Source organism: Tiliqua scincoides, chromosome 2 (genome assembly GCF_035046505.1).
Source record: "Tiliqua scincoides isolate rTilSci1 chromosome 2, rTilSci1.hap2, whole genome shotgun sequence".
Lineage (NCBI taxonomy): Eukaryota > Metazoa > Chordata > Lepidosauria > Squamata > Scincidae > Tiliqua > Tiliqua scincoides.
Window position 1 is genome coordinate 192,424,002 of NC_089822.1, and position 26,779 is coordinate 192,450,780.

Consider the following 26,779-nt stretch of genomic DNA (forward strand, 5'->3'; position numbering starts at 1 on the left):
CAGTCACTCACTGAGCCGTTTCTCCCCCCACCCACCGTTGGCCACCAACGCCCGAGCGGTTTTTTTTTTTTTTTTCACCACCAACGGCAACCCACCAGCGAAGACGTCGCGCGGAGTGCGCAGGCGCACTGCGCCAACATTCCCGGCCACGAGGAAGTGGGAGGGGACTCCAGTGTAAAGCCACGCCCACTGGTAAGGGTGGGGTAGAAGGGCGTGGCTAAATCTGGGGGCGGGGCTAAGGAGATAGCTGTGCTCCCTGGAAGAGTGGGGCTGGTTAAAAATAGACTTCAGTTCTGCTGGAAAGACACTGGTGGTGTAAACAGCAGGGAAAGAGGCTGAGAGCCCAATCCTATGCATGTCCTATGTAAGTCTCATTATAGTCAATGGGGCTTACTCCCAGGAAAGTGTGGATAGGATTGGAGCCTGAGACATTGACATCTTTGGTTTCTGACCAGGTATTTTCTCTGGTCTCAAGGCTCTTTTGCACCCTAGGCAAGGCTTGCACACACTCCCAAATATTTTGCATAAGGCTTTAGAATTATATTCCATTGCACTCTTATGGTCTTTGTCTTAAAATTACAAAAAAATAGCCAACTGACTTTTGCTTGGGTTAAAAAAAACTTATCTGTATAAAATTGTCCCCTCAAAGGTCAATACTGCACCCCACTGAGGCAGAGCCGGATTAAACTAGTGCAGGGTCTGGATTGTTACAAAAGGGCCTCCATCGCTGTTCTTCCCCTGCTCCATCACACCGTCTCCCTGGCCTGTTCGGCCCTCCCCCTGCTCCTCCGCCAGCCTGCGTGGAGCTTACCTGCTCCAGCATGAACTGGTCTTCTATGGGCACTGGCAGGCAAGCACAGGCCTTCCAGCCAGCACCTTGAAACGTTCCACTGTTGCAACGAACTAACTGGCATATTTGTGATAGCCAGCACCGGGGGCATGCATGCTCCTCTGGTGCTGAGGCACAACTGGATTGTGCCCTCAGTGAAGTTAAATGTGAATGAAGTTATTTATATCATGTTATTAATGATATCCATAATGATTACAGACCATGCAGCATGCAGTTCTCCTGACATGTAAACAACAAGGTTGCCAGATCCTGAGATGCTGATTTCACCAGACGGCTTGCAAGCATAAATGTGGGCCCTTTAGCATATGCTCTTTTGCTGCAGTGTTAATCCCGCCCTGCTCTGAGGTCTGAGCCCTAGGCAGATGCCTAGTCAGCCTAATGATAGCACCAGCCCAGCCTGGCCTAAACTACCCATGGTGAGGAAAGGTTGATCTGCAACACCCCAGCCCCAGGTCCAAGGGAGGCCATGCCCCTTACCATTGGCCAATCAGGACTGGGTGAGGAGAAGAGCGAAGACTGCCTCCCTGTTTCCTCAACCTGATTAATGGCTTCTCTTTTACCTCCTCTGCTTCTAGTGCCTTGGAGAAAAGTTCCAACAAATTATTCCATACTGTTAACACGTTTATATAGTTTGTTAAATTACTAAAGTTATTAATTTTAGGGGAAACTACCAGTTATTTCACTAGTATTTCAGTAATGCTAGTTATTTTACTAGTAATAACTGGTAGAAAAAACTACCAGTTATTTCAAAGTTATTTCCATAGTAGAAAAAACTGACGTGTTTCCCTCATGTTCACATAATTCGCTCACCTGTGGGGTGTTCACTGTATAGCGCAGGTTTATTGGCTCCCAAGCTGAGCCTCTGACTGTTGCTTGTTATGTTGCATTGCTGGTTTCACTGCCAGATAATGGGGGTTGCCACCAGGGGGCCAATACCCCCCACAAAGTCCTTGTGTGGAAGAAGCCAGCAATGGCTTCAAGGTGGGGGCAGCACTAATTGTACTTCCATATAAGCTGCGTCAGCCATATCTTTGCAGAGCTGTCAGGCATTGAGGTACTAAAAGGAAAATCAGAAAGACATAGAAAATCCTGCAAATTTGACTGAAAAAAACTTTGATCTGATAGTGTATGTGACTATTGACACACTCAATTTCCTTAACAAAGAAATTCATGAAGCATTGCTGCTGCCAACATTTTTTGCTAGAAGTTTATTTGATGCCTCTAAATGATATCTTCAGATTAAAGTTAACCATTAATGGCACTAAATAATAGATTTCTGACAGCCATACTGAATAAATATTTGGCTTGAATAACTGTTTGTTTTCTAATTCAGCAATCTAGGCATGAAGACCAAACCACAGGGGAAAACTGAAACCTACATTCCTGCTGCTTACCTAGGGAATAAATACATGCTGAGATAAGGTGATCAGGCTGGCTTGAGGGGGCCCTGTGCAATAAGCCAGAGGTGAGACAAGGCATCAACATCCTGATAACTGAGGTGGCACACCAAAGGCTGTCCACCTTACCCAATGATATGCAAGCCTCTGTTGCTCCCACTCTCTAGCTCAGCCCTCTCCACTCCTCCATATTTCCTCTTTTTTCCATCCAGGAAGTGAGAGAAATATGAGCAGTAGGGGCAAGTAGTTGGACAGATATGGGTACCCCTCTACTGCCTGAGGCGACTGCTGCAGTTGGCCTCATGGATGGGCTGGCCCTTCAATGTGCTGTCTGGTGGGTGTCTCCTCCCTTGGTACTTTCCATAAGGGAGAGCCCTGGTTGGCTTATTGGGGATCCAGATGGGGGCAGCAGCTGCAAAGCTTCTCTTAGTGGGTCAGCCTTGAGATGCTTACATGGCAGTGAGTGGTGGCAGTTCTCAGTGCCTGACATCTTCATTCCCTGCCTGTCATTTTAATTCCTGCATATTGCCCTAACAAAGCATGAGACACTATGTTAAGGGCATTGTGGGGGAAATACAATGGTAGCTCCAGCCTCATTGATGCTGAGAGGAACCCAGCAAGAAGCAAGGAAAGAGTGAAAGGGGACAATGGCAGTGCAATCCTCCATACCAGGGGTGCCCAAACCCCGGCCCGGGGGCCACTTGCGGCCCTCTGGGCTTCTCAATGCGGCCCTCAGGGAATCCCCAGTCTCCAATGAGCCTCTGGCCCTCTGGAGATTTGTTGAAGCCCGCACTGGCCCAACGCAACTTCTCTCAGCATGCGGGCGACTGTTTGACCGCTCGTGTGAGCTGTGGGATGAGAGCTCCCTCCACTGCTTGCTCTTTCACATCTGTGATGCAGTGGCAGCAGCAAAGGAAAGGCCAGCCTTGCTTTGTGCAAGGACTTTTATAGGCCTTGAGCTATTGCAAGACCTTCATTCATTCATATAAGTTCATCTTTAATATATTCATTTATGTAAACTTATGTAAATTTATTCAAATTTTAAATGTAAATTAATTCTTTTTTTTCCCTGGCCCCCAACACAATGTCAGATAGGTGATGTGGCCCTCCTGCCAAAAACTTTGGACACCCCTGCTCCATACCAATGGGCTTTCCCAGCATGCTGGGCCACAGACACTACTCTGTTGCCAAACAAAACTCCAAAACAAAACTCAAAAGCAATCTCCAATTGTTTCCACAACAAAACATCAAAAGTATGTTTGTGTCAACTTAAAAACAACATTAACTGGAATTTGTTGTTGTGGAAAGCATTTGAATTTTTGAGTAAAGACATGCCTGGCTATTCTGCAGATATTTGTCCTCACTAAATATTTTGCTCCCAGTCATGGGAGGCCCCACATAAAAGGCAATGGTTAACCTTGAGCAGCCTGGTTAAATGGTTCCCTTCTTAACATATCATGTGGTTGAGATATATTTGATCACTAATGCGAGAAGCCTAGAAGAAAATCACATTGTGTTGGTTTCATTTCTCTTTGAGGAGGGCCAAATTCTGCTCCCTGTGTGACTTTTTCAGCAAATGTAGTGCACAATTTGTGGGCTCTGGAGAGCTGACTTTCACCCGCAGAGCCCACTAAAGGCAGGTAACTTGTGGATTCATAAAATCCTTAGAGATGTCATTTATGAAAAGCTCTATAGAAATGTCAATACAATACAGGAAATGTTTTTGAAGCAGCAGCTGAATGTTCTGCTTTCACATCACATTTTTTCCTCTCTCGGGCTTGGGATATGCTGGGTGATGAACCACAATGATTTCACTAATGGCCTCTAAGCATTTTGCAAAACGTCTTTTACCCAAAGGGGAGGACTATGCAGCAACAAAAAGGACAAATGTTGACATTTCACTAGTGTCCTTCACATAAAATGTTTACTGCTGTGTCTCACCATGCCTAGAATCAGTGACAGGAGATTAATGTTATGGGTAGTTGCTTGACAGCATTCCAGATGTATTCCATACATCTTTGATATTGAATATAGAATTGTTTTATTTTTTCTGTAGGAAAAAAATCTAGATTCATATATCTGTTCTGTTGCAGGAACCATTAAAGGGGCTTGGCTTGGGAGGAACAGCTTGCATTTTCATACGGACATAAGAACCATCGTACTAAGCACACTCTTACCCCATTTAGTCCACTTACATTTTCTTGTAGTTCAAGCTACAGGAGAAGAAAATATAGATCAATAATGGAGCCCCCAACTTCTGTCAGAGGACTACATGTTGACTTATTTCGAAAGGAGGTGGCTTCTGCATGTTAACTGGTCATGCCCCAGTTGTAATTTCTAGCAGGGCTTGCTTGCAATATGGATCCTCCTGATTCCATGGAAAATGTCTGTACCAGTTCCAGATGCTGAGAAGGAGAGTTGTTGGAAAAACACAGATATCTATGGGGCTATGATAAGTAGGACCAACCCTGCATATTACAGTTTGATTCCTCTACTTTGCCTCTGTGTAGCTCCCAGATGAGCACTCCCCACAGCTGGGGTGAAGATAACACTGTCTATCTGCATCTAAATGTAGATGTAGCAAGAAATAGATAAAATGAACTCCGTGCCACTATTTTCTGGCCTGGGTCACCAATTACTGAATTACAGGGGAAGGGAAGAGGAATTCCTAAACTGCCTGCCTTTTGCAAGAGTCTCCTTATCATTTTGGAAAGTTATAAGGGGATTTGTGATTTGGCTAAAATTGGGGGGAATTCAGGTATATAGGCTTGTGGTTTTCATTAAATGTCCTCTATGTTTCCCCTCATAATTCAAGCATACGTATGCTGTCTTCACACTGACTTTGTCAAAGTAAAAAGAGCTGCAGGTCTACAATCCAGAATGAGAAATGACACAATAGACTCTGTCCCAGGTTACATAACTGAAGTGTACAATTGTTGAAAATGCTCTGTTGCCCAGTTAGCCATGTGAGAACTCTGTTGACGAGCACTTTCGCAGTTGTTCTGCAGGGAATACTATCACCTGATCAAGTGCAGGTTTATTGACAGCATAACTGTACTGCAAAATCAGTGCACAGTATCCACTGAGTATCCACTCAACTTCACTTAGTCAAAAGTAAAGCCACATGATTTGGAAAGGATGCTGCTTTGCTACCTGTACATAAATGCCCACAATAGTACCTTGTATCTACAATAAGAGTGGTAATATTGGTGCTCAAATGAGTGCAGCAAAAACTGTCTCCATATGCAGATGCCTTCTGTATACAGAAGTCTACAGTGTCTGCAACAAGGGGAAGGATACTATTAGGCTGCAAATGTGTTACTTTTAAAGATGTAGATATTTAATATTGTTTCCTAGTCTCACTTTCCTGGGCGATTAGATGTTCCAGAAACATTCTACTAGCTCTAGTTTTTTTGAGTAGAATGGAGTTGAGAGAACAGTAGAGATTTATGGCAGCTTTTGTAATAAACTGCTTAACACACAAGTTGAGCATGCAGCAAGCAAGAACACAAGGAGGAAATACTGTACTAGATCAAAGTTATCAACAACCCACAGTCCTAAAGCTTTTAGTAAACTTTCAGAGCCAGTTCCAGACTCAGTTTTATGTTTCTTTGGCCAAACTAAAGACTAACCCCCTGACACACCCCAGTCTACTAGCAGTGAGCGTCCCAGCTGGTGAGGTATTCAAACACCTGTAGAGCTTGGTGGGTTCAGGGTGGGGTTGCCTTTGTGGTTCCCCTCTTGGGGCTGGTCCAGCAGAGTATGGCCTCAGACTGCCACTGGGGGAGGGGTTCACATCTCCATGTAGGAGTAGAGCTCTCAGGTGGTTTTCCCCCTTTTCATCACAGGTCCTCTCCCTTTTGAGGAAGCCTGGCCGCCCCATCCCTTCCTCCCTGGTAGGCTCAAGAGGGGCAGGGCCTCCAGCCCATTCACCTATTCCCTTGTAACTCTAGAGGTCCTGTGCCTGCAGCCAGGCTCTCCCTGGGGCCCCAGTCCTGCCTGGGAGCTTGCCAAGTCACCCCCTGGGCTAACCTGTTGCACCCCCTCCCTCCTTGGGCTCATCTGGAGTGGTAAGTCTGGGATTGGGGGGTGGGTGGCTGGTCCCAACCCAAACAGCTCCCTTTCACTCTTCTTGTCCCACCCACTTTTCACACATACTGGGCCAATCAGATTCACAGCCTCTCTCTATGCTGGAGACAGGTATGGTTTCACATTTCAAATAAGTTAAAAAGGATGTTTGTGATTTGGTATGAGGATTTCTCATCAAAAAAATAGTCAAAGATTCTCCTGAGCATGCCCAAGCCCTTGGTGTGCCTAAGTAACTCTTTGGACATGAGCCATTGTCAGTCAGTCAACTGATCCTCTTAGAATTAATGATGAACAGATAGTAAGCCCTGGCTGCATTCCAGGGTTGACGTTTCAATGAAGTAACCTAAAATCGCAGCACAGCTGCAGGGGTGAGGAACTGGGTGAGCTGCAGGGGTGAGGAACAGCTCTACTGGATGCGCCAATCCTCTTCTGCCTTACTGAGAGCAAATTGGAAGATGGTCATGGCAGCCCCCTTCACCCACTGCACTGTTGGAGGGAGAAGTGGGAAGGAAACAAAAAGCTGGTGCTGTTCCAAATCACTTCTCCCTGCTCATCCAAGTGGGAGAGGCAATTTGGAGACTGTCCCCCTTCCCTTCCTAGGAGTGCAGCATGCAGCCTCCCTGCTCTGGACCGCTTCTGTTTCTTCTGCACCCAACATGCATTGCTTCTGGTCATTGGAAAGAGAAACCATACAGAGAAGAGATTTCTCTGTTTATTGTAGAGAAGGAAGGCAGACTCCAAGTCTCTTGGCTCCAGTTTCTTCCACAATGTCTTGTGCCACCTGCCTCTCTTCTTTTTCCCATGTATAGCCCCCATCCCATTAAGATCATCCAAGAATCTCTCTGTGAGCATTTATACTTCATCATTCTTTCTTGAGCCTGCGTGAGGTCAGATTTTCTCTGCCTCATCCCTTGTATCATTTTCACTGATGGAACATGAGTGCACCAAAATGCCCTGAACTCAGAATGCTAAAACATTGGCGCAAATAAAAATGACTGTATCATGTTTTCTTTGCCTTATAATTACTTCATTCTTCTCAAACAGGTATGTTTGGTGGAGAATTTCTAGAGCAGTGTAAATGCCTAGGAATCAGAAGACGTCTTTCAGATGAGGGGAAAATGAACCAACAAGGCCTATAGCTGTAAGAGATCTGGGTCATTCATACCCACGCTGAGAATATTGGTAATGCAGAAGAAGGTAAAACCACCTTTCATTCCAGGATAGTGTGGAACCAGGAGTAATTTAGGTACTTTCCCGTCAATGAACATCAAAAACAGAAAACCTCAAGGATCCTATTTGACTTAGAAGCCCCCATCCCTGCCATCTGCTGACAAGCAGCAGCGTACTACCCAGGTGCAGCTGCTGAACAGATGGTTAGCACTGCCAGTTCTGGCAGTACTGATCACCTGTTGTGAGAGGAAGTGAGGAAAGGGGGGAGAGATGTGTGGGAGTCTGTTCTCCCACTGCCTGCTTGTTATTGTTGCTGTCAAAGCCAACTGTGCTGAAAATCTATCTGCAGTGTCCCAATCCTCCAAGATCAACATTTTTTGCAGCCCTGAGTACATAATTCAGGGATCCAATCAGGTCTCACACCATCCTTTTGCATGTAAAATGGACCCAAGCCAGAAGTGATCCATCACTCACCACCACCAGAAGGGGAGCATATATCTAGGTCAGGCATGTTTTACTTTTTTTACCTACTGAAAAATGAACATTTCATCACCAGATTTTTATTTCTCAACTACTGGGACTCATGCCACCAGTAGTACTTGAGGTGGTGTCTGGTGGTACACGTAGGACCCCCTCTGGCAGCAAAGTATAGCAAAAAACAGAGATAGGAGACCTGGCTCAGTGGGCAGAGCTCCAGCGTGTGCTTTTTGTGCACTTGTAAAAGCCCTCCCGTCCACACTGAGCCTTTTACCTGTGTTTGTTGTGTCATGTCTGGCTTCCCAATCTGGAAGTAACTGGTGATGACATCATTGCCAGTTACTTCAAGTGGTTATTCCAATAGATGGACCGTGCAAAGTGGTATAGTGGGGGACAAACATTGGGAAACACTGGTGTACTATGCCACTGTTTTCAGCCTATTGGGATAAACAGATCCACATCCAGAATTTGCTCAGATTCTGTTGTTCATGAATTTTGTTAATCTCACGAACATCAGAATCTGAACAAATTCTGGATGTGGATCTTGGTCACTTTCCATTTTTCTTGTAAGAACTCATCACTACTTTTCCTTGACCTTACAGATCTCAGATGATCAAGTTTCTGCAAATTGAGCTAATTTCTTCCCCCCCCCTTGCCACAATGCACGAAGCCTACATTTCCTTATGACCTCTTTTTTAAAGTGCAGCAGAGACATTTCTCACACGGCATGTTCTCTCTCTCTCTCTCTCTCTGTGCAAAAGCAGCTTCAAAAATGCTTACAATTCTACAAAAGGCAATATTAGAATGGCAGCATAATTTGGAAGGCCCTGCTTCCTTTCTGGGGAGCATCTCAGTTGTGTTGAATTGCACCTCAGGATGCAGAAACTGATACCAGAAGCTCATTGCCAAGAAATGCAAGCAGTCGAGGGCGCAACTGCATTCTGGAGTTGGTAAGGGAGTCTCTGCTGATATATACAATGTGGCCATCATGAGCATTAAGCCAGGATATTATTGAAGCATGGTAAAGTGGAGGGGGGGGGGCGCGCCTGTAGCTTTCTGTGCAAAGCAAATGCTTTGCATGCAGAAGATCTCAGGTTCGATTCTTGGCTTCTCTAAACAGACCTGAAAACTGGAGAGCTGCTGCCAGTTTGTGCAGTTATTTTCAACGGTGGTGCTACTGGTCATACTATGCAGCATGGCACATGGTACGCACTGACATGGGGCACTCACTGCCCTACCTTGCCTGACTGTACCGGAAAGTGTCAGTGGCTGAGATGTTGCCACACCAGCGAATAAGATTGTGGGCAAGACTAGTGATCTGACTCAGTATTAGGCAGCTTCCTAGGTGCAGAGTGTGAATCCTGGTTACAAGTTCAGCATGTCAAATTCCTGGATCAAAATGTACACACCTGCAACAAAACAAAGGTCCAGGAATTGAATTTGGTGATCTGCCGAAAGAAGGGCGTTTGCTGTGTTCTGCGGAGCTACGTTCAGTAAAACAGTTTCTTTAAGTTCACATACATCTAATTACCTTACATTTGAGATGAGGAAGTGCTCTCTCTCCATTTTAGTCTTGGAAATTAGAAAGAAAGGTACTTGCCCAAAGTTGCAGAGGTTTTTGCTCAGATGAAGGCTGAACTAATACCTTGCAAGTCCTAGATAACCACTCTATAAATAGCTTAGCCTTCTTCCTCTCTAAGATAAATTTGAAGGCTGAGAGAATCTTGATTCTTATCAGCCAACTTCTACTTTTGACATATTCTCCTTACCTTCTAATTGGACTATTCATTCAATTTGGCTTAATAAGGCAAATTTAGACTATTCCAAACAGAAAATGAGTATTCTTTTAGGTGGGATAAATCCAGATCACCCTCAAACAGGATGTATTTCTAAGGTGTCCTTCAGAGGTTAAAGAAGCAGTATGAGAGCCACAGCCCAATCTTAATGATTGGGGACAGCAGCACTGACATGACTGCTGCTGTGTCCCACAGGGCAAGGAAGGCAGCTGGAGGCTGTGTCAAGCCCCAGCAGCTGCTCTACTTGGATCTGGGCCAGCTCCATCACTGGTGCAGATCCAGGTAGACCTGTGTAGGGCTTTCAGGTCCAAAAGGTTGTAGGAGCCGTCAGCAGCCTCTGCCACTGTCCCCATTCCTTCCCAAGCCTGAACTACTCTCTTCTTTGTAAAGAAACACAATAAACGAAAAGCATGATAAATTCTGCTGTGACTTGTGGGGCAGAACCAGAAAGTTGACTACGCCCAGAAGGGCAAAACTTCTGAGAGAAGTTTCAGCTGGCAGGTACTGTTGGAATAATTGCAGATACAGGAAGTCTGCCAAAGGATAATCAGCAGTATCAGAGGAGGGACTAGTGCAGGTTTTTCCACAAGTAAACTCCCAGATTGAATAGGTACTTGCAAATTCTACATGGGTTGAAACTCACGGATGTGCTCATGGCTTTACTTTCCCATGGAATAAATGCACATTTGGAGCAAGTCTCTCAGAGTATCACAAAACACTGTCCAAAATCCATTCAGAGCACATGGGACAGTACAGGAAAGTCATCCAAGCATTTAATGGCTCAACAACAGTGAGCGAAAAGCTCTGAAGAGAGGGTACATATATTTTACAGAAGGATTTGAGGCGTTATCTGAATTTGCATCGGTCAGTACTCTACTTTGTTGCGTAATAGATCTCTGCGTAAACTCTGTTATAAGCCAACTCCACTTCTCATTTTCAACCAGCTTGTGTAATTGGTGCTGCTGACAGATGTGAATTCTAGTATTATCAACGATGTTGGGGGTTCCCCTCAGGCACAGAAGTGGGGTTGGAACTGTGTTGTCCTCTGCCAGATCATTTCTCCATGAGCAGAGTCCAACCGTGAGGAGACCTGCAGCATCTTGTATCAGTGGGACATTGCAAGGGACATTGCAAGGGAGTAGTGGATTTGGATGCCCTTCACTCCAAATCTGCAGCTGCCTCCCTCCAGCCTTCTGTGGACCCAAGCTGCATAGGTCCATTTCTCACTTGCTTGAGCTGAGAAGTCAATCATCAACCTCCTGACCACTCCTAGTGTGGCTTCCTCAGTCCTGGAAGTGGCAGTGGTGGGGCGGCTACCACTGGTTTGATTTATAGGGACCAATAAAAAGGAGCTCTGCCTTAGTGGTCCCTTTAAATAAAATTGGAAGTCCCATCTTCTGGGTCTGATAAAACCACATAAGGAGCAGGGACTTTTTTCTTCATAGTACTTTGCAGCAAAGGCAGTGGCTGCGTAGGTAGCAACTCTGATTGAGCCAGCCCTATGAACAAAAGCAGCGTATTGCAAAATGGCTCAGTGAAGCCTGAGATAGAACAGGGAAGTGAAAGAAACTAACCCTTGTATCCAGGAGGCAGAAAACATTGAAAAGTGCACTTTCACTCAAAGATATGTTATAGAGTAAATTTATGAGCTCTGTCAGTATTTGCTTTTATATCCACATTCTGTTTTGTTAAAACACACAACAGTGGTAAGAGATGGCCTGCTGCCTGCTTCAGCAAGTGGGAAGCAGATCAATGCCACTCGTGTCCACCATGGGCTGGAGCAGACTCTGGTTGAAGGGCAGAGTCTAAATCTAGCCCTCTTGCCCCCACCATCTGCCACTGACATGGCATCAGGTCACCTCATAGCTGGGCCTTGCCCCCCTTTATAAACTGTCTTCTAAAAATCCTTTTGCAGGGTTTGCTACTAGATTGATAAATATTTTTCAAAACCTTTTGTTAAGCAATCGAAGCTGTGAGCAACTCAGTGGAGGTACAGGGGTAAACAAGAAAAAATGAAATGAAAAATAATGTGATTATAATGAAGTGAAAACAAACGTAAACATGGGTGCTAGCTTTAGCACAGGCTGCAGCATCTTTGTACATTGTTGTACTTTACACATGGCATGTTGCTGAATTCATTCACCACGTGGCCTTATGGTGTATCCTCCTGTCCTAAGAGAAGCAGATGCATACCTCCCCCACCCCGCAGCACGGCACGTACACTGTGTAGAAATGCTGCGGAAAGGATATCCCTGATTTCAAAACACTTCAGTTCCTGAACACTCTACCACTGCAGTGCTCAAAAAGATTTAAACTGAAATATAATTCCATTAAAGATCAACTGAAGCCAATAACAGTATGATGGGCCAAAAAAGTAACAGATGGATGCTTATATAACCCCCTTCCCCTTACTACGGTTCCATATTGTCCCCTTATGTTTACATTTTGATCAGCTAATATAATATGAACATAAAGACATCTAGGGAAGCTGCAACCTGATCATTCAGCCTCCCTTGCAAGTTGCAAGCTGGAAGACTTTAGGATAGGAGCTTCAGAGTGTGCGTACATGCATACTGGTATCTGTACTGCTTAGGGGAAACTTTATTTCGTTCTGGGTCTAAGAGTGGATATATATTTGAAAGTGGGCAGGAGGTCTGGTCTAGAGGGTTGAGCCTCCATTTGCCTGAAGATAACATCTGAAGGTCACCAGTTCGAAGCCACCGGCACCGTGCGACCTTGAAGCAGCTGACAAGCTGAGCCGAGTTTTTCCATCTGCTCTGAGCGTGAGAGGATGGAGGCCAGAATGTGTGGCCAGATCAAGAAAGAAACATCTGTTGTGGTTTCTTGAAAGATAGAACCTTTCAAATTGTAAAAATCCCTACGGGGATTTAAATTGCCTGCCCATGTAAACCGCCTTGAATAAAGTCCGAGGAGAAATCTGAGGACATAGAAAGGCAGTATATAAATACCTGTATTGTATTGTATTGTATTGTATTGTATTGTATTGTAATGTATTGCTATATATTGAACGTTCGGGAAGCTCTCAGCTAGTCCACGCAATATGACTCCTGACAGAAATGAGAAAGAAATGTTTCTGTGTAGAGTTGTTTTCCATTTACATCTTTATATGCCATTCTGAGTTTTCCATTTTTGGTAAAAAATATACATTAAAAATATAGACATGTACATATAGAGACAAGAGAACTTAATCCCTTCCATTCATTAACTAAACCACAACCACTGTACACTTGTGTAGATAAGAAATGTAGTCAAAAGGGACAAGACACAGAGTGCTGTAGCACGTGGTACAAATGAGTGTGGACAATGACAGTTACAATGTGTAAATGTATAAAGCCCTCTTACAGAAGAAAAAATATATATAATCTGAAAAAATATATATGCCTGATATGAAAACAATAAACTAAGCCAACCCAAAACCATCAGTTCTATACATAGAAGCCTGGCCTGCAAGCAGAAATCCTTTGACACTGAGATACCACCAAGACTGAGAGCTGCTGACAACAAGGAGTTTAAAAAAACCAAAAGGGAAGTTCTCAAGCAGATTATAAGCCACTTCAGAAAGTTTCCATAGCTGCTCTTGTGAAGTTTTTCTGTAGTGGTATCCCTCAGAATTTGAGCAACAAGAGAAAGGCTAGTAGAATATGTAAGGGACCAACGGCTTAAATAAGCTCACATCAACTCCATCTATGTCTGTTCTCTATTTATGTAAAATGCTCACTAAAGCAGCATTTTACAGTTGCAACAGAAAGACCAACAATGCTAAAGACTGAGGCTGGAGCAGTAGGACAAGTCAAGTTCCAGAATCAGAACAGATCATCCAAATTCCATTAAGTCTACATAAATTAGCTTTGGGACATTTTTTCTGACTGCAAAATTTGGAATTTTCTATGATGAACAATTGATACTACCATAATATAACTTGTTAAGAACAAGAAAGTGTGCAAGACCTGGGAGGCAGAGACTGCAGATTCTCAGGAGAGATTAGGACAGTGGTTCCCAAACTTACCTGGGTCATGACACCCCCATAGCTGCTTCTTCCTGCCTCAACTGGGTGCCACCGTCCAAAATGGTAGTGCCCAAATCTATTGAGATTTCATGAGATTAAAGATGGCGGCACCCAGGGGAACAGGTAGGAGGGAGCCACTGGGACATCCTATAGTGCCCCTCTGAGTGTGTCAAGACACCCTAAGGTGTGATGCATACTTTAGGAACCCCTGGATTAGAAGATAGGCAGAGGTGAAACACTCACAGCCCAATCCTATGCATGTCTACTCAGAAGGAGTCCCTTTATGACCCATGGGGTTTAATCCCAGGTGAGTGTGGGTAGAATTACAGCCTCAGTAACTGGAGTTTCATCAGCTCCTCTGAAAGGCAAAGTGTATTTCTTTCCTTAAGTAAAATAGAAATGTAATGCAGTTCCACAAGGCCAAGCTTCTGTTCATTGTAGCAGAATCATAGAGGATACTATTATTTCCCAATTCTCTAAGGCAGGGGTGCCCAAACCCTGGCCCAGGGGCCACTTGCGGCCCTCAAGGACTCCCAATGCGGCCCTCAGGGAGACCTCAGTCTCCAATGAGCCTCTGCCCCTCCGGAAACTTGCTGGAGCCTGCACTGGCCTGACGCAACTACTCTCAGTGTGAGGGTGACTGTTTGACCTCCCGTGTTAGCTGTGGGATGAGGGCTCCCTCCACTGCTTGCTGTTTCACATCTGTGATGCAGTAGCAGCAGCAAAGAAAAGGCCAGCCTTGCTTTGCTCAAGGCATTCTATAGGCCTTGAGCTATTGAGTATATAGAATATTGAGCTATAGAATAGCTATTGAGCTATTCTATAGGCCTTCATTCATTTATATGTTCCACCTCTAGTATATTAATTTATGTAAATTTATTCAAATTTTAAATGTAAATTAATTCTTCCCGCCCCCCCCCCCCCGGCTCCCGACACAGTGTCAGAAAGATGATGGTTCTGCTGTTGTAACTTTTAGTTAGGACAAGGCTGTATGTTACACCTATGTAGCAGACATGCAGGGCTGCAATTTCGATTTAGACTGCAGCATATTTAACTCTTTCAGTTACCAGATACAAGCTGGGACAGAGTGCCTATAACTTTAACCACTTTATAGAAGAGGGAATTTTGGCAGGTGCAGCTCAGTGTGGAAGGGTTTAAAAAGCTGCACCTGCCAAAATTCCTTTTTCTATACAACGATTAAAGGTATAGGCACTCTGTCCCAGTTTGTATCTGGTTACCCTACCCTTTACCACCATGATATTTTCCCACTGAAAGTCACCACTACAAACTGGCTATTTAACCCTAAAATGCAATTTGCTACCATGGCACTTTTAAGGTTAAATTACCACTTTGTATGGATGATTTGCAGTCAAGGTATCTCTGGAAGTATAAAACATATTGGTAGACTGAGGGGAAAATATATGTCTTGGATAGCTTTCCCTAATAGCATGTGACCACCTGGTGATGATTACCTCTTTTTCCTAATTTTACAAAACAAAAATCATTTTTCCCTCCCTCCCTCCCTCCCTCCCAGAAAGAGTAATTTGGGATAACTTTGTAGGAGTGGTGGAGTAGCTATTAAAAGGTTTGGGATACCTTTGTGTCTGGCATACATGACACATGTAAAACCAAGCAAGAATGAAGAATTTATAGCCATGTACTGGTGTGTCTATAGAAGATATCCATTTCTCATAGGACAGATCCAAATCTGGAAATACTGCTGCTTTTTCATTACAAGAATTAATTCATTTGGTTCTATTTTCCTCCTTGGCGAGTTGTGTTGAACCAAGAGAAGCAAACAAAGCTGCATATCAGGAAAAAAAAAACTGAGCTTAGACACATCTATTTTTATCTGACCTGAAATAAAGCTTATTACTGCAAACTATTTGAATGGAGGCTGCAAACAGAGTGGTGGCTGCAGCTCTTCACACAGACATCCATCTGGTGGCTGAGCCATTCTGTTCCATCCAGAGAACTGCATCCAAGATCTAATGAAACAAAAATACAGCATCAGATCAAGGATGTGTTCATGCCAAATGCGAGAAGTGTATCCCGCGCTGAAATGCTTGGCACCCAGCTTAAGATCCAAGTGGTTCTCCATCTGTTGCACGGAGGTCCCCTGCTGTGGCTTCTTCCAGGATTAAGGAGATATGTGCTCCACTGAACAGGTGCAATGCCGCACAAAGGGGTTAGGTGGTCTCTCAGTGTGGGGTCTCCACAACCTGTTCCCCTTTAATACTGGTCTGAAAAGAATGAAGCGTGAAGAAGGGAGGGACTGGCTCCCTCAGTGGGTGGGGTGCAGCTTCCTTCGTCTGACTGTTCTGACAGTTCCCCATATTCACTGTTGTAAAAAGTCTGGCCTCTGAGCTGGGACTGATACGATGGCCGACATCTGCCCCTCAGATTGGGCTGCTCCATTACTGATTCTGCATTTCGACTGGATCCTTTACTGCTGTTAGGGAAAAGAGAGAGCCCTGGAGTCAGTTCTGAGCAAGGAAGATCCAAAACAGCAAAGGCATCTTAAGCAACTTAGGGCACAATCCTAACCTGTGCTGGAGCAGGCAAACCAGGAGGCTTTCGCTGCATCCAACACAGGTTTGTTGGCTGCAGCGGCTCAGCCATGGGCAAGGGGAAGCTCTTCCCCTTACCCATGGGTAAGGGCTGCGCGCCCCAATGGGTCTCCTCAGACCTGCGCCACTTCTGCAGGTAGTGCAGGTCCGAGGAGAACGGAGCGGCTTCCAGCTGCTCCGTTCACCCCAGGGACAGGGGTTGGGATCCGGCATAGAGGGCAGGTACTCTCCGAGATTAGGAACTGGTTGAGGTCCAGGAAGCAGAGAGTGCGTGTCAATGAGTAATTTTCACAATGGAAAGAGGTGGAAAGTGGAGTGCTCAAGGACCTGTCTTGGGACCAATGCTTTTCAACCTCTTCATGAATGACATGGAGACAAGCAGCAAGGTGTCCAAGTTTGCAGATGACACCAAGCTTTTCCAAGTGGTGAAGACCAGAAGAGATTGTAAAGAGCTCCAAAAGGATCTCTCCAAACCAGGAGACTGGGCAGCAAAATGGCAGATGTATTTCAATGTAAGTAAGTGTAAAGTCATGCACATTGGGGCAAAGAATCAAAATGTCACATATAGGCTAATGCAGTGTTTCTCAAACTGTGGAGACCCACTAGGTGGGTCATGAGCCAATTTCAGGTGGGTCCCCATTCATTTCAATATTTTATTTTTAATGTATTAGACTTGATGCTACCATGGTATGTGACTGCATTTGGGGAAATGTTACAGACCTGTACTTTTAACAAGCTACTGTGAATATTCTTTTAACAATGAGAGTAAATGGGACTTATTCCTGGGTAAGTGTGGGCAGGATTGCAGCCTAGGATTATGAAAACTTTTCCTGCTTGATGATGTCACTTCTGGTCATGACATCACTTCCGGTGGGTCCTGACAAATTCTCATTCTAAAAAGTGGGTCCCAGTGCTAAATGTGTGAGAACCACTGGGCTAATGGGTTCTGAGCTGTCTGTGACAAATCAGGAGAGAGATCTTGGGATGGTGGTGGACAGGTCAATGAAAGTGTCGACCCAATGTGCGGCGGCAGTGAAGAAGGCTAATTCCATGCTTGGGATCATTAGAAAAGGCATTGAGAATAAGACGGCTGATACTGTAATGCCGTTGTACAAATGAGTGGTAAGGCCACACCTGGAGTATTGTGTCCAGTTCTGGTCACCACATCTCAAAAAGGATATAGTGGAGATGGAAAAGGTGCAAAAGAGAGCAACCAAAATGATTACTGGGCCGGGCCCCTCCCTTACGAGGAAAGGCTACAGCATTTGGGGCTTTTCAGTCTAGAAAAGAGGCGCCTGAGGGGGGAAATGACTGAGACATACAAAATTATGCAGGGGATGGATGGAGTGGATAGAGAGACGCTCTTTTCCCTCTCCCATAACACCAGAACCAGGGGACATCCACTAAAGTTGAGTGCTGGGAGAGACAGGACAGACAGAAGAAAATATTTCTTTACCCAGTGTGTAATTAGTCTGTGGAACTCTTTGCCACAGGAAGTAGTGATGCCTAGATGCCTTTAAGAGGGGATTGGACAAATTTCTGGAGGAAAAGTTAATTACAGGTTACAAGTCTTAGTAGGTATGTGCAAACTCTTGGTTTTAGAGGCAGGCTGCCTCTGATTGCCAGATGCAGGGGAGGGCACCAGGATGCAGGTTGTGTTTGTTGTCTTGTATGCTCCCTGAAGCATTTGGTGGGCCACTGTGAGATACAGGAAGTTGGACTGGATGGGTCTTTGGCCTGATCTAGCAGGGCTCTTCTTATGTTCTAACAAAGGGCCCAGTGCTATGGGCCTGCTGTGCCACTGGAACTTGTGTTCCAGCAATGCAGCATGCTTTATGACAGTCGAAAAAAGTGACCCACCATTTGCATAGCCAGACTGCTGCTGCAAGTGGCCAGTAGCACATCTGAAGAAGTTCTGGGGCTGGTAAATCAGCCCCGGGGCGGATTGTAGGAGCAATAGGGCAGAGGCCAGGGTGGGGAGGGGTGTGTGTCAAGGCCAGGAAGAGGGTGGTATTTGCTGCAGCAGCACTGCTGATATTTTATGCCCTTTCTGGCCTCAATCTGCCTTCCTGGGTCCATTCAGACTTACACCAGCAAAATCACTGGTGCAGGCCTGAGTAGAACCATTTGAGCAGTGGAGGCTTACTCCTGGGCAAGGGAACAAATGTTTGCTTACCCAGAGAAGACCTGTAGGACTCCCCCCCCCCCAATGCAGTATACATTTAATGTTGAAACCAATGACTTCACTGTACCTGACTTTATTTAAGATGGTGGGGCAGAGAAAGGAAGCAAGATAGACCTTTGCTGTGCAGTTTAAGGTCTATTCAAATTACAGAGCCATGCTTTTTTTGATACTGCTGCAGGCTAAATGTCCCACTGCCTTAAAAACTATAAAGGCATCTTTGAGCTTATTCAGATGATAAAAAAAGACCCCAGGTGGTCTTGTCTCCTCACAGTTGTAATCCTGTGGATGTCTATTCAGAACAAAGTCCCATTCAGTTCAATGACACTTACTTCAAAGAAAGTGTTATACTTTTTTTGCAGGCTTACTACGTATATCATTTGTGCAAATAACTGACCAGGTAGCAGTACAACTGAGTATCCATAATCATGTAGTAGAGATGGAAGACAGCCTGTTTAGTAGTGTTTTACAAAAAAGAGGGGTGTAGTATTGAAAAGTAAGGGCACATATTCCTTTTTAAATGAAGAAAAATTTCATGAAATGGAAGAAATGCATTCAGGTGAAAGTTATTTGTCACTTCTTCATTTGATTTCAAAGAGCAGCATGAGTGGTGCTGTGCTTTAGAGATACATTAATTCTGCCACTGAATTCAATGGAACTTAGGTTAACTTTGTCCTATAAGAAGAAAATAACACTTTAAAATATAGTCACAAAGAGCATGTTGGGCTGGGGAGGGTTATCATTCATGATGTTATGTTCATTTCCACATAGCCTTTTCAATGCCAATGAGCCTGCTAGTTGGAAAAAAAATAACATTTTCCCCCACTATATTGCAGTTTGAGCACCGAGAACTTGTGGTATTTCCAAGACAAAATACTATTGACAGAACTGTGCATTTGCTGCTCGATTATGTGGAAATACCCTTAATTTCCTGTTGTATTTCATTGCCACATAGGAAGCTCCCTCTTTTTGCTTCCTTGCATGGATCCAACTGACTTCACTCAAAAGCCATTAAGCTCAATCAACCCTCTCTGTTATGGATGCCTTCAGGAATGCTGCCGCCAGCAGCAGGTTACAGGAGGATAAATGTGCTTGCATTTCTGTGTTCCCAGCACACTTACAGGAGTCTGCAGTGAGATTTGCTGCAGAGAGCACTGCAGAGTATTGTATGTTACTGTGGGCTGTGAGACACGGATATGAGCATTAAGTACCTGAATGTGCCTTCTTTTCTGTGTCTATTTTCTATCCTCTCAAACTCCTCAGACGCCAAAACCATCCCGCTGTCTGTCTGATTGTCCTGTGAGGAAATAGAAGCAAGAAGTGATACAAATGCCAGCTTTATCAATCATGCCTTCTTCAACGTTCTCCTTATGGACTGACAGCCTAAAGCACGGGTCCCTAAACTTTTTGGCCAAAGGGCTGCATCAAATATCTGGCATGGTGTCGAGGGCTGGGAAAAAAATGAAATATAAAATGTAAATAAATACATTAGTGATGGAACTTAGATGAATGACTGAAATGAATGAACAGGCTCAAATGTCCAGGATTTCTCCAAGCACCAACACAGCCCAAGAAATAAAGCACACACACTTAAATGGACCCCCATTCCCCCACCCCACAAGCACAACTCTGGTTGTGTTTGGTCAACTGGGCCAGAGGCTCTCAGGGGATCAGAGACTGGCCGTGGGCCAGATAGAGATTCTTTGTGGGCCGCATCTGGCCCCCAGGTCGGGGTTTGGAGACCCCTGGCCTAAAGCACAAGTGAGGGGGATGTTTGTGGGACATTCCTGGAACAACTTTGAGGCAAATTTCGTGGGCAGGGTGCTATGTTCACCCTTTTGCTTGCTCATTGATTCTTCCCTCCAATGCCTACTTTAAATTTTGCTCCCTTGTCGAACTTCAAATTTAAATCCAGTAGTAAGCCCAACAGCAGAACCAAAGTCTGGGAGGGCACTCCAAGGAAGAACAGTGGGCAAAGGAGGGGTTAAGCACTGCTCCGTCTTCCTTATTCTTCCCCACAATTATTCATTCCACCGCTTTTACCACGCATACCCATTAATATGATAAAGTTTGGTTTGGGTTAAGGAGGCCCATCCATGAGGTGAGATGATGCAGATTGCATCAGCAGTGGATTCTGGAGAAGGCAGAGAAATGTCTTCACCCAGAGCCTGCTCCTGTCTTCCTCTAGCCCGGCCCGCTGTAGATGTGAGCTGCATTGATCTGCTTTCCACCCACAAAAAGGGAGTGGAATGTGGATCGTACACCTCCTTGTCTTGCTCCTTGGACAGTGATTTCAAACATGGTAGTGTGGGCTTCCAGTTTCAAACTTCTTCATTCATGAGATTCCTTTAAATAAAACCAGGTTCCTTTAAATAAAATGCAGAAGTCCCACACTTCTGCATTTCAAGAAACCACATGAGCAGCATGGTAAGGTTGTAAGGATGTTGTGTTTGCCTAGCAAACATATACACAATGTATTGTTTATGGGAGAATGTTATTTCTTTCCAGCAGGTGTTGTTATTTCTGCACAACTGCCACAAACCAAACCGGCCTGCACAAGTGGCTGTACCAACCAAACAGGCCTGTATTTTACCTGTTATTTTACAGACACCACTGTATTTTAGGAGGATCTCCACTTGTAGACTGCATATCATGCTGTTAGCAACTGGTATATTTTACAATGGAAGGAAATGCAGTTGGGCATGCATTGTTTGATCACCTGGACAAGCTCATAAACAGTGGTAACAGAGATGTTTTCTGCCATCCTATAGTTTTGATATACTCACTGGATGTGCTTTATACATGGTTTGTGTCATTGGAAATTCTTCAAATGTCTTTATTCGCGATGGACACCTTATCTGATTCCCGCCAGTCAAACAGCCAGGGAAAGATACACAGTTATAATATCTGGGAGGGAGAGAAAATAAAAGCAGTAAATTAAGAAAGAAGCAATTTGGACATATGCTTAAAAAAGCAGCCTAGGCTTTGTCTTCTTCCTGTAAGCCCCAAGGATCTGTCCCAAGGATCTGTCCTGGGACCGGTGCTTTTCAACCTCTTCATAAATGACTTGGAGACAGGGTTGAGCAGTGAAGTGGCTAAGTTTGCAGACGACACCAAACTTTTCCGAGTGGTAAAGACCAGAAGTGATTGTGAGGAGCTCCAGAAGGATCTCTCCAGACTGGCAGAATGGGCAGCAAAATGGCAGATGCGCTTCAATGTCAGTAAGTGTAAAGTCATGCACATTGGGGCAAAAAATCAAAACTTTAGATATAGGCTGATGGGTTCTGAGCTGTCTGTGACAGATCAGGAGAGAGATCTTGGGGTGGTGGTGGACAGGTCGATGAAAGTGTCGACCCAATGTGCGGCGGCAGTGAAGAAAGCCAATTCAATGCTTGGGATCATTAGGAAGGGTATTGAGAACAAAACGGCTAATATTATAATGCCGTTGTACAAATCGATGGTAAGGCCACACCTGGAGTATTGTGTCCAGTTCTGGTCGCCACATCTCAAAAAAGACATAGTGGAAATGGAAAAGGTGCAAAAGAGAGCGACTAAGATGATTACGGGGCTGGGGCACCTTCCTTATGAGGAAAGGCTACGGCGTTTGGGCCTCTTCAGCCTAGAAAAGAGACGCTTGAGGGGGGACATGATTGAGACATACAAAATTATGCAGGGAATGGACAGAGTGGATAGGGAGATGCTCTTTACACTCTCACATAATACCAGAACCAGGGGACATCCACTAAAATTGAGTGTTGGGCGGGTTAGGACAGACAAAAGAAAATATTTCTTTACTCAGCGTGTGGTCGGTCTGTGGAACTCCTTGCCACAGGATGTGGTGCTGGTGTCCAGCCTAGACGCCTTTAAAAGGGGATTGGACAAGTTTCTGGAGGAAAAATCCATTATGGGGTACAAGCCATGATGTGTATGCGCAACCTCCTGATTTTAGAAATGGGTTACGTCAGAATGCCAGATGTAGGGGAGGGCACCAGGATGAGGTCTCTTGTTATCTGGTGTGCTCCCTGGGGCATTTGGTGGGCTGCTGTGAGATACAGGAAGCTGGACTAGATGGGCCTATGGCCTGATCCAGTGGGGCTGTTCTTATGTTTTTATGTTAAGCAAAACTGAGTAAGGCCAGTTATAACATCACATTTTGCAGCACAGAAGCAACATTACTGTTACTGTTACTCCTTGCCTTAGGATGCAAGTTTCCAGTCCCCTGATCATAATTGTTGCTCTGCTAGATATTCAGAAGCATGTAACATCTCCTAACGTAAATTTATAAAATTGAAAGCAACTGTAGGGAAGTTGTAATCATGAGCAGAACAGTGGCATTGGGTGGGGAGGTGTGCTTAATTCTTTCCTTGCCCACAAGGGGAAAAGCAGCTTGAGTGGAGTAGAAAACAGATTGTGAGGAAAGGGTTAAGCACCCCAGCCCTCTGCTATCATTCCATTCCTGATCTCAGTCTCCTGAGATTGCTTTCACTTCTTTAAAAAAGTTAAAAGAATAGTACACACATCTGTCCTATGCTATCCTGAAAGCTCCTATCACTTTAGGACGCCAACGTGCAGGCAAAGATTGTACAATTTCCTTGAGTTTCACAGCATCTGGGGCACCCACTGTCACCAGTCCAGCAAAGAAATCTTCATTGTCCTACAGGACGTAGGTCATGTTGACACTATCCAGGTGTTTGGAAAGACATAACTAAAATTTGGAAGAGAGAGTGGTTCCATAGAAATAGAATAGGAAAACAGTGATGGCCAAAATGCTGGATGTGACAATCAGATGTGGCAGAAGATATTGTTCTTCATAGTCATACTGTGGGAGCTGCTGAAACCTTTAATGATGGAGGACAGAAATACAACCCATCTAAAAGGCACTGTTAGATACTTAACTGGTTCCCTGCTAGGCAGTCTCTCTTCCTCCATAATCAGCAAGGACTTACCTTGCTGCTATATTGTGACAGTGTATCCTCATGTCAAATTCCTCTTCATCAGAGTTCTGCTGGATGGAGGAAGCTACCTGTGAGAAGCCATCATCTTCAGAGCTCTGCGAGTCATTTAGCGGGATATAATCCTTTCCCTCCTGCAACGCACACACATTTTTATGAAGAAGGAGGCTTTACAAGTAGAAATCAGCAACAGTGGGAGTAAATAAAATTTTTCCATTTTCCCCTTTACCTTGGAGAAACAACTGTCAAAAGTATGTAGAATTGCTAAAAGATGGCTGTGTGCAGATCTTTTAAGCATGAAAAGTAATGCAATATTCTAAGCTTTCCATGACCTGATGAACTGAGATCAGATGTGCAAGAGACGCCCTCTACTGTCATTCATCCCATTTGACTATTGCAGACTTTATCTGCTTCATGCAGTTTAGTACATTTGTGCCACCTGCACTGTCTTGGTCCCAGAATACAAGAAGCATACATAGACACAAATGCAGAAACATGTGTTTGACTGGGCCAATTCCTGGTTTTGAGCTCCAGAGCTCTTCTACAGGCACCATTAAGGTAAAAGAGGGATGGGACAGGTGGGAGAAACTGAAGAGAAAGCTGCTTAAATATAATGGACCAAATGCAAAGCTGCTCTTCTTTGGGTGCTGAAGAACTTTTTGCTTTTTGTCTCCCGGGTTCAGTGGACCATCTACTGAACAAACAGTGCTTCTCCTGATGCATGTAAATCATATATTCGTGCCCTTCAAGGAGACACTTTTAAAAAATGTAAACAATTCTGGAAACCGTTTCAAGACTTTGTCAAACTGACAGCATTCACTGTATGGGGCCTGATTAGAGTCAAACACAGATGTTTAACTTATTTCAGGAAGGACAACTGAAATGTTAAAATGGCAGAAAAGAATACAAGTGCAAGACAAACAGCAAACAATAACATTGAATCTTCGCTGTACATTGTTACACAACATTCTCTAAATCTTGAGGGCTCACAGGATTCATTTCCTAGGTTTCATTTCCTAGGTGACCCATGGGCAGGGAGGCCTCTTTTTTGACCTTGTAAGCTACAGTTACAACCAGATACTCACAATGTTAGATGTGAAGACGGTTTTTAAATTTTTAAACTGTGGAAGCTCTGCAATAATCTTTCGGGAACGTGGAACAAAACACCTCACAAGCTTCAAGACAGATACGTGACAGGTCATGGATATCCTGCAATTTCTTTTCTGATACCCCCATTGTTGGACTTGTCCCCCCTCCTCACCATGGGGCATTAGGAATGTCCACAACTAGTGACTTCATGTTGGGCATAGCAGAATTCATTTTCCCTTGGAATGACTCATGAATATGTTTTGTTCATATTTACGATCTGACTGATTAATATGCTGGACGCTGGGTTTCCTCTCTCCCCAAATCAATTAGCAGTAATTCAGGGGGATTTCTTGTTTTCTCTGGAAATATGTGCCTTGACTCAAGTAAGTGCATGAACCTTTTTGAACAATTTGATATATTTCTGCCATTGACCTCCTCTCCTTCTTGCAGCACACAGTGGCCTGCACTGTGCAGGTTGGTCTGTTAGGGGGCTGAAGCGTAGATTCTATCTTGAAATAGGAGGTGGTGGTGGAATGGAAGTCTTTTGGTTCCTCCCAAACTGATGATGACACACAATTACATTGGTTACCAACAATTCTCGCTTCTGGTTCACATTTGAAAGCCAATATTTGAAGAGACACAGAAAGACAGAAATGATGGAAGATGCTTCCTCCACAACTTGGTGGGTAATCCTTATTTGCTCGGTATTACTCACCAGCAAATAACAATGTTCAGTTGGAAACAGGAGGTGCAAATCAAACTGCATTGGGACTGGAACTCGTTGGTTATGATTACCTTTGAAAGGCATCACATGTACTGTATAAACCATACACGTGCAGTTCACACAAGGCCAAGCCAACGTGGTTAAGCATGCTCCAATGAAATTAGCAGAAATGTGTCTCATTGTACCAGTACAAACTGCAGATAGTCCTATATCTGCTACTCAGATCAATAAAGACATAACTCTTCAAATATGGCTGTCAGTCTCAACTAGCTTCTGTGCTGGGACAATGCATGAGAACTTACATGCTGGACATTCTCTTGAAGAAGGTCTCCCAGGATCTCCACCAAGTCAGAGAATGTTGGTCTCTCTTTGGGATCACCATGCCAACAGCTCAGCATTATACGATAGCTGCAGAGACAAACTTTTTATAAACCTAATCAATTGCTTCATCCTATAGCTATCAATTACAGAGCTGCTGGGACAACATTTGAAACCCCCCTGCAAAGACGAAGTCCATAAGGCAAAAGTTATAGTTGGGCACATGCAGTGTTGCTACAGAAGCTATTTGACCCTCATGCCTACAGTGCATTAAAAGAAGCAGACATCAAGAGAAACCCTCAAACCTCTGGAATGTCTTCTGGATCTATATTTTGTTGGCCTATACTGTACTATGTTTATAGTCAACTATGTTTTCAATAGCTTTGACTCACATTTCTGCAGTAGCGTATTCTGGAGCTCTCATCCTGGTGCCATCTTTCAGTCTCTGGCAAAATTCCTCATTAATCTGGACTCCTGGATATGGAGAGGCTCCTGGAAAGATATTCCATAGATTGTCAGGCAGGTATGTATAATGGGGTAAGGGAGAAAGCATCTGCAAAAATTGTTCCATCTGCCCTTTCACAACGAACACTTTGAGAGAGCTCATGAAGACATTGTTTTCTTCATATTAATGAAATGGATCCTCTCAGTCATTATTCTAGCATCACAAGCAATGTTCCCTCTAATTTTTGAGGAGAATGGCTATGCAGGAGCAGCTCTGGAGTGTTCAGTGATGAATGCTGAGAAAAAAGCTGTGCAGAGCTTGTATTACAGTCACATAGCCATGCAGACAGGGAAGGCTGGTCACAAGAACTTAAAGAATCTAAATACAGCAGCCTACTTGGAAAGGGTCAGAGCCACAAGGACTGGAATCCAACATGATATTCAGTGATTAGTCAAGTTTGGTTCAGGCCTTTATAAAACTACTGGTATGCACAACTAGAAAAGACTGACTTTCTAGTGAAGAAATTCTGCAGGACCAAATCTAGCAACTTAGTTTGAGACAAGAGGTCACTCTTGGGGCATGAGTGATGCAATGCTGGCTGAGCTGCCAAGATTTAAGAGCAGGCTTTATAATGCAAGAGACTGAAGGGCTCCAGGTCATGCCTATGAAAGTAACAAGTAGAAGGAATTCACA

At 44.3% G+C, this 26,779-nt stretch overlaps 1 protein-coding gene across 1 annotated transcript in view; it reads right to left on the bottom strand.

Annotated features, from left to right (window-relative positions):
* Positions 1 to 15,376: 15,376 nt before the first annotated feature.
* The window catches only part of FLT4 (fms related receptor tyrosine kinase 4), a 76,239-nt gene continuing 64,836 nt past the window's right edge, over positions 15,377 to 26,779 (bottom strand). Inside the window, exons 24-29 of the mRNA XM_066613406.1 lie at positions 26,034 to 26,133; positions 25,626 to 25,731; positions 23,505 to 23,644; positions 21,345 to 21,465; positions 19,770 to 19,855; positions 15,377 to 16,258 (exon numbers count right to left, since the gene is read on the bottom strand). Of these exons, the coding sequence (XP_066469503.1) occupies positions 16,039 to 16,258; positions 19,770 to 19,855; positions 21,345 to 21,465; positions 23,505 to 23,644; positions 25,626 to 25,731; positions 26,034 to 26,133 (773 nt within the window). The 3' untranslated portion in view covers positions 15,377 to 16,038. The remainder of the gene's footprint in view (positions 16,259 to 19,769; positions 19,856 to 21,344; positions 21,466 to 23,504; positions 23,645 to 25,625; positions 25,732 to 26,033; positions 26,134 to 26,779) is intronic.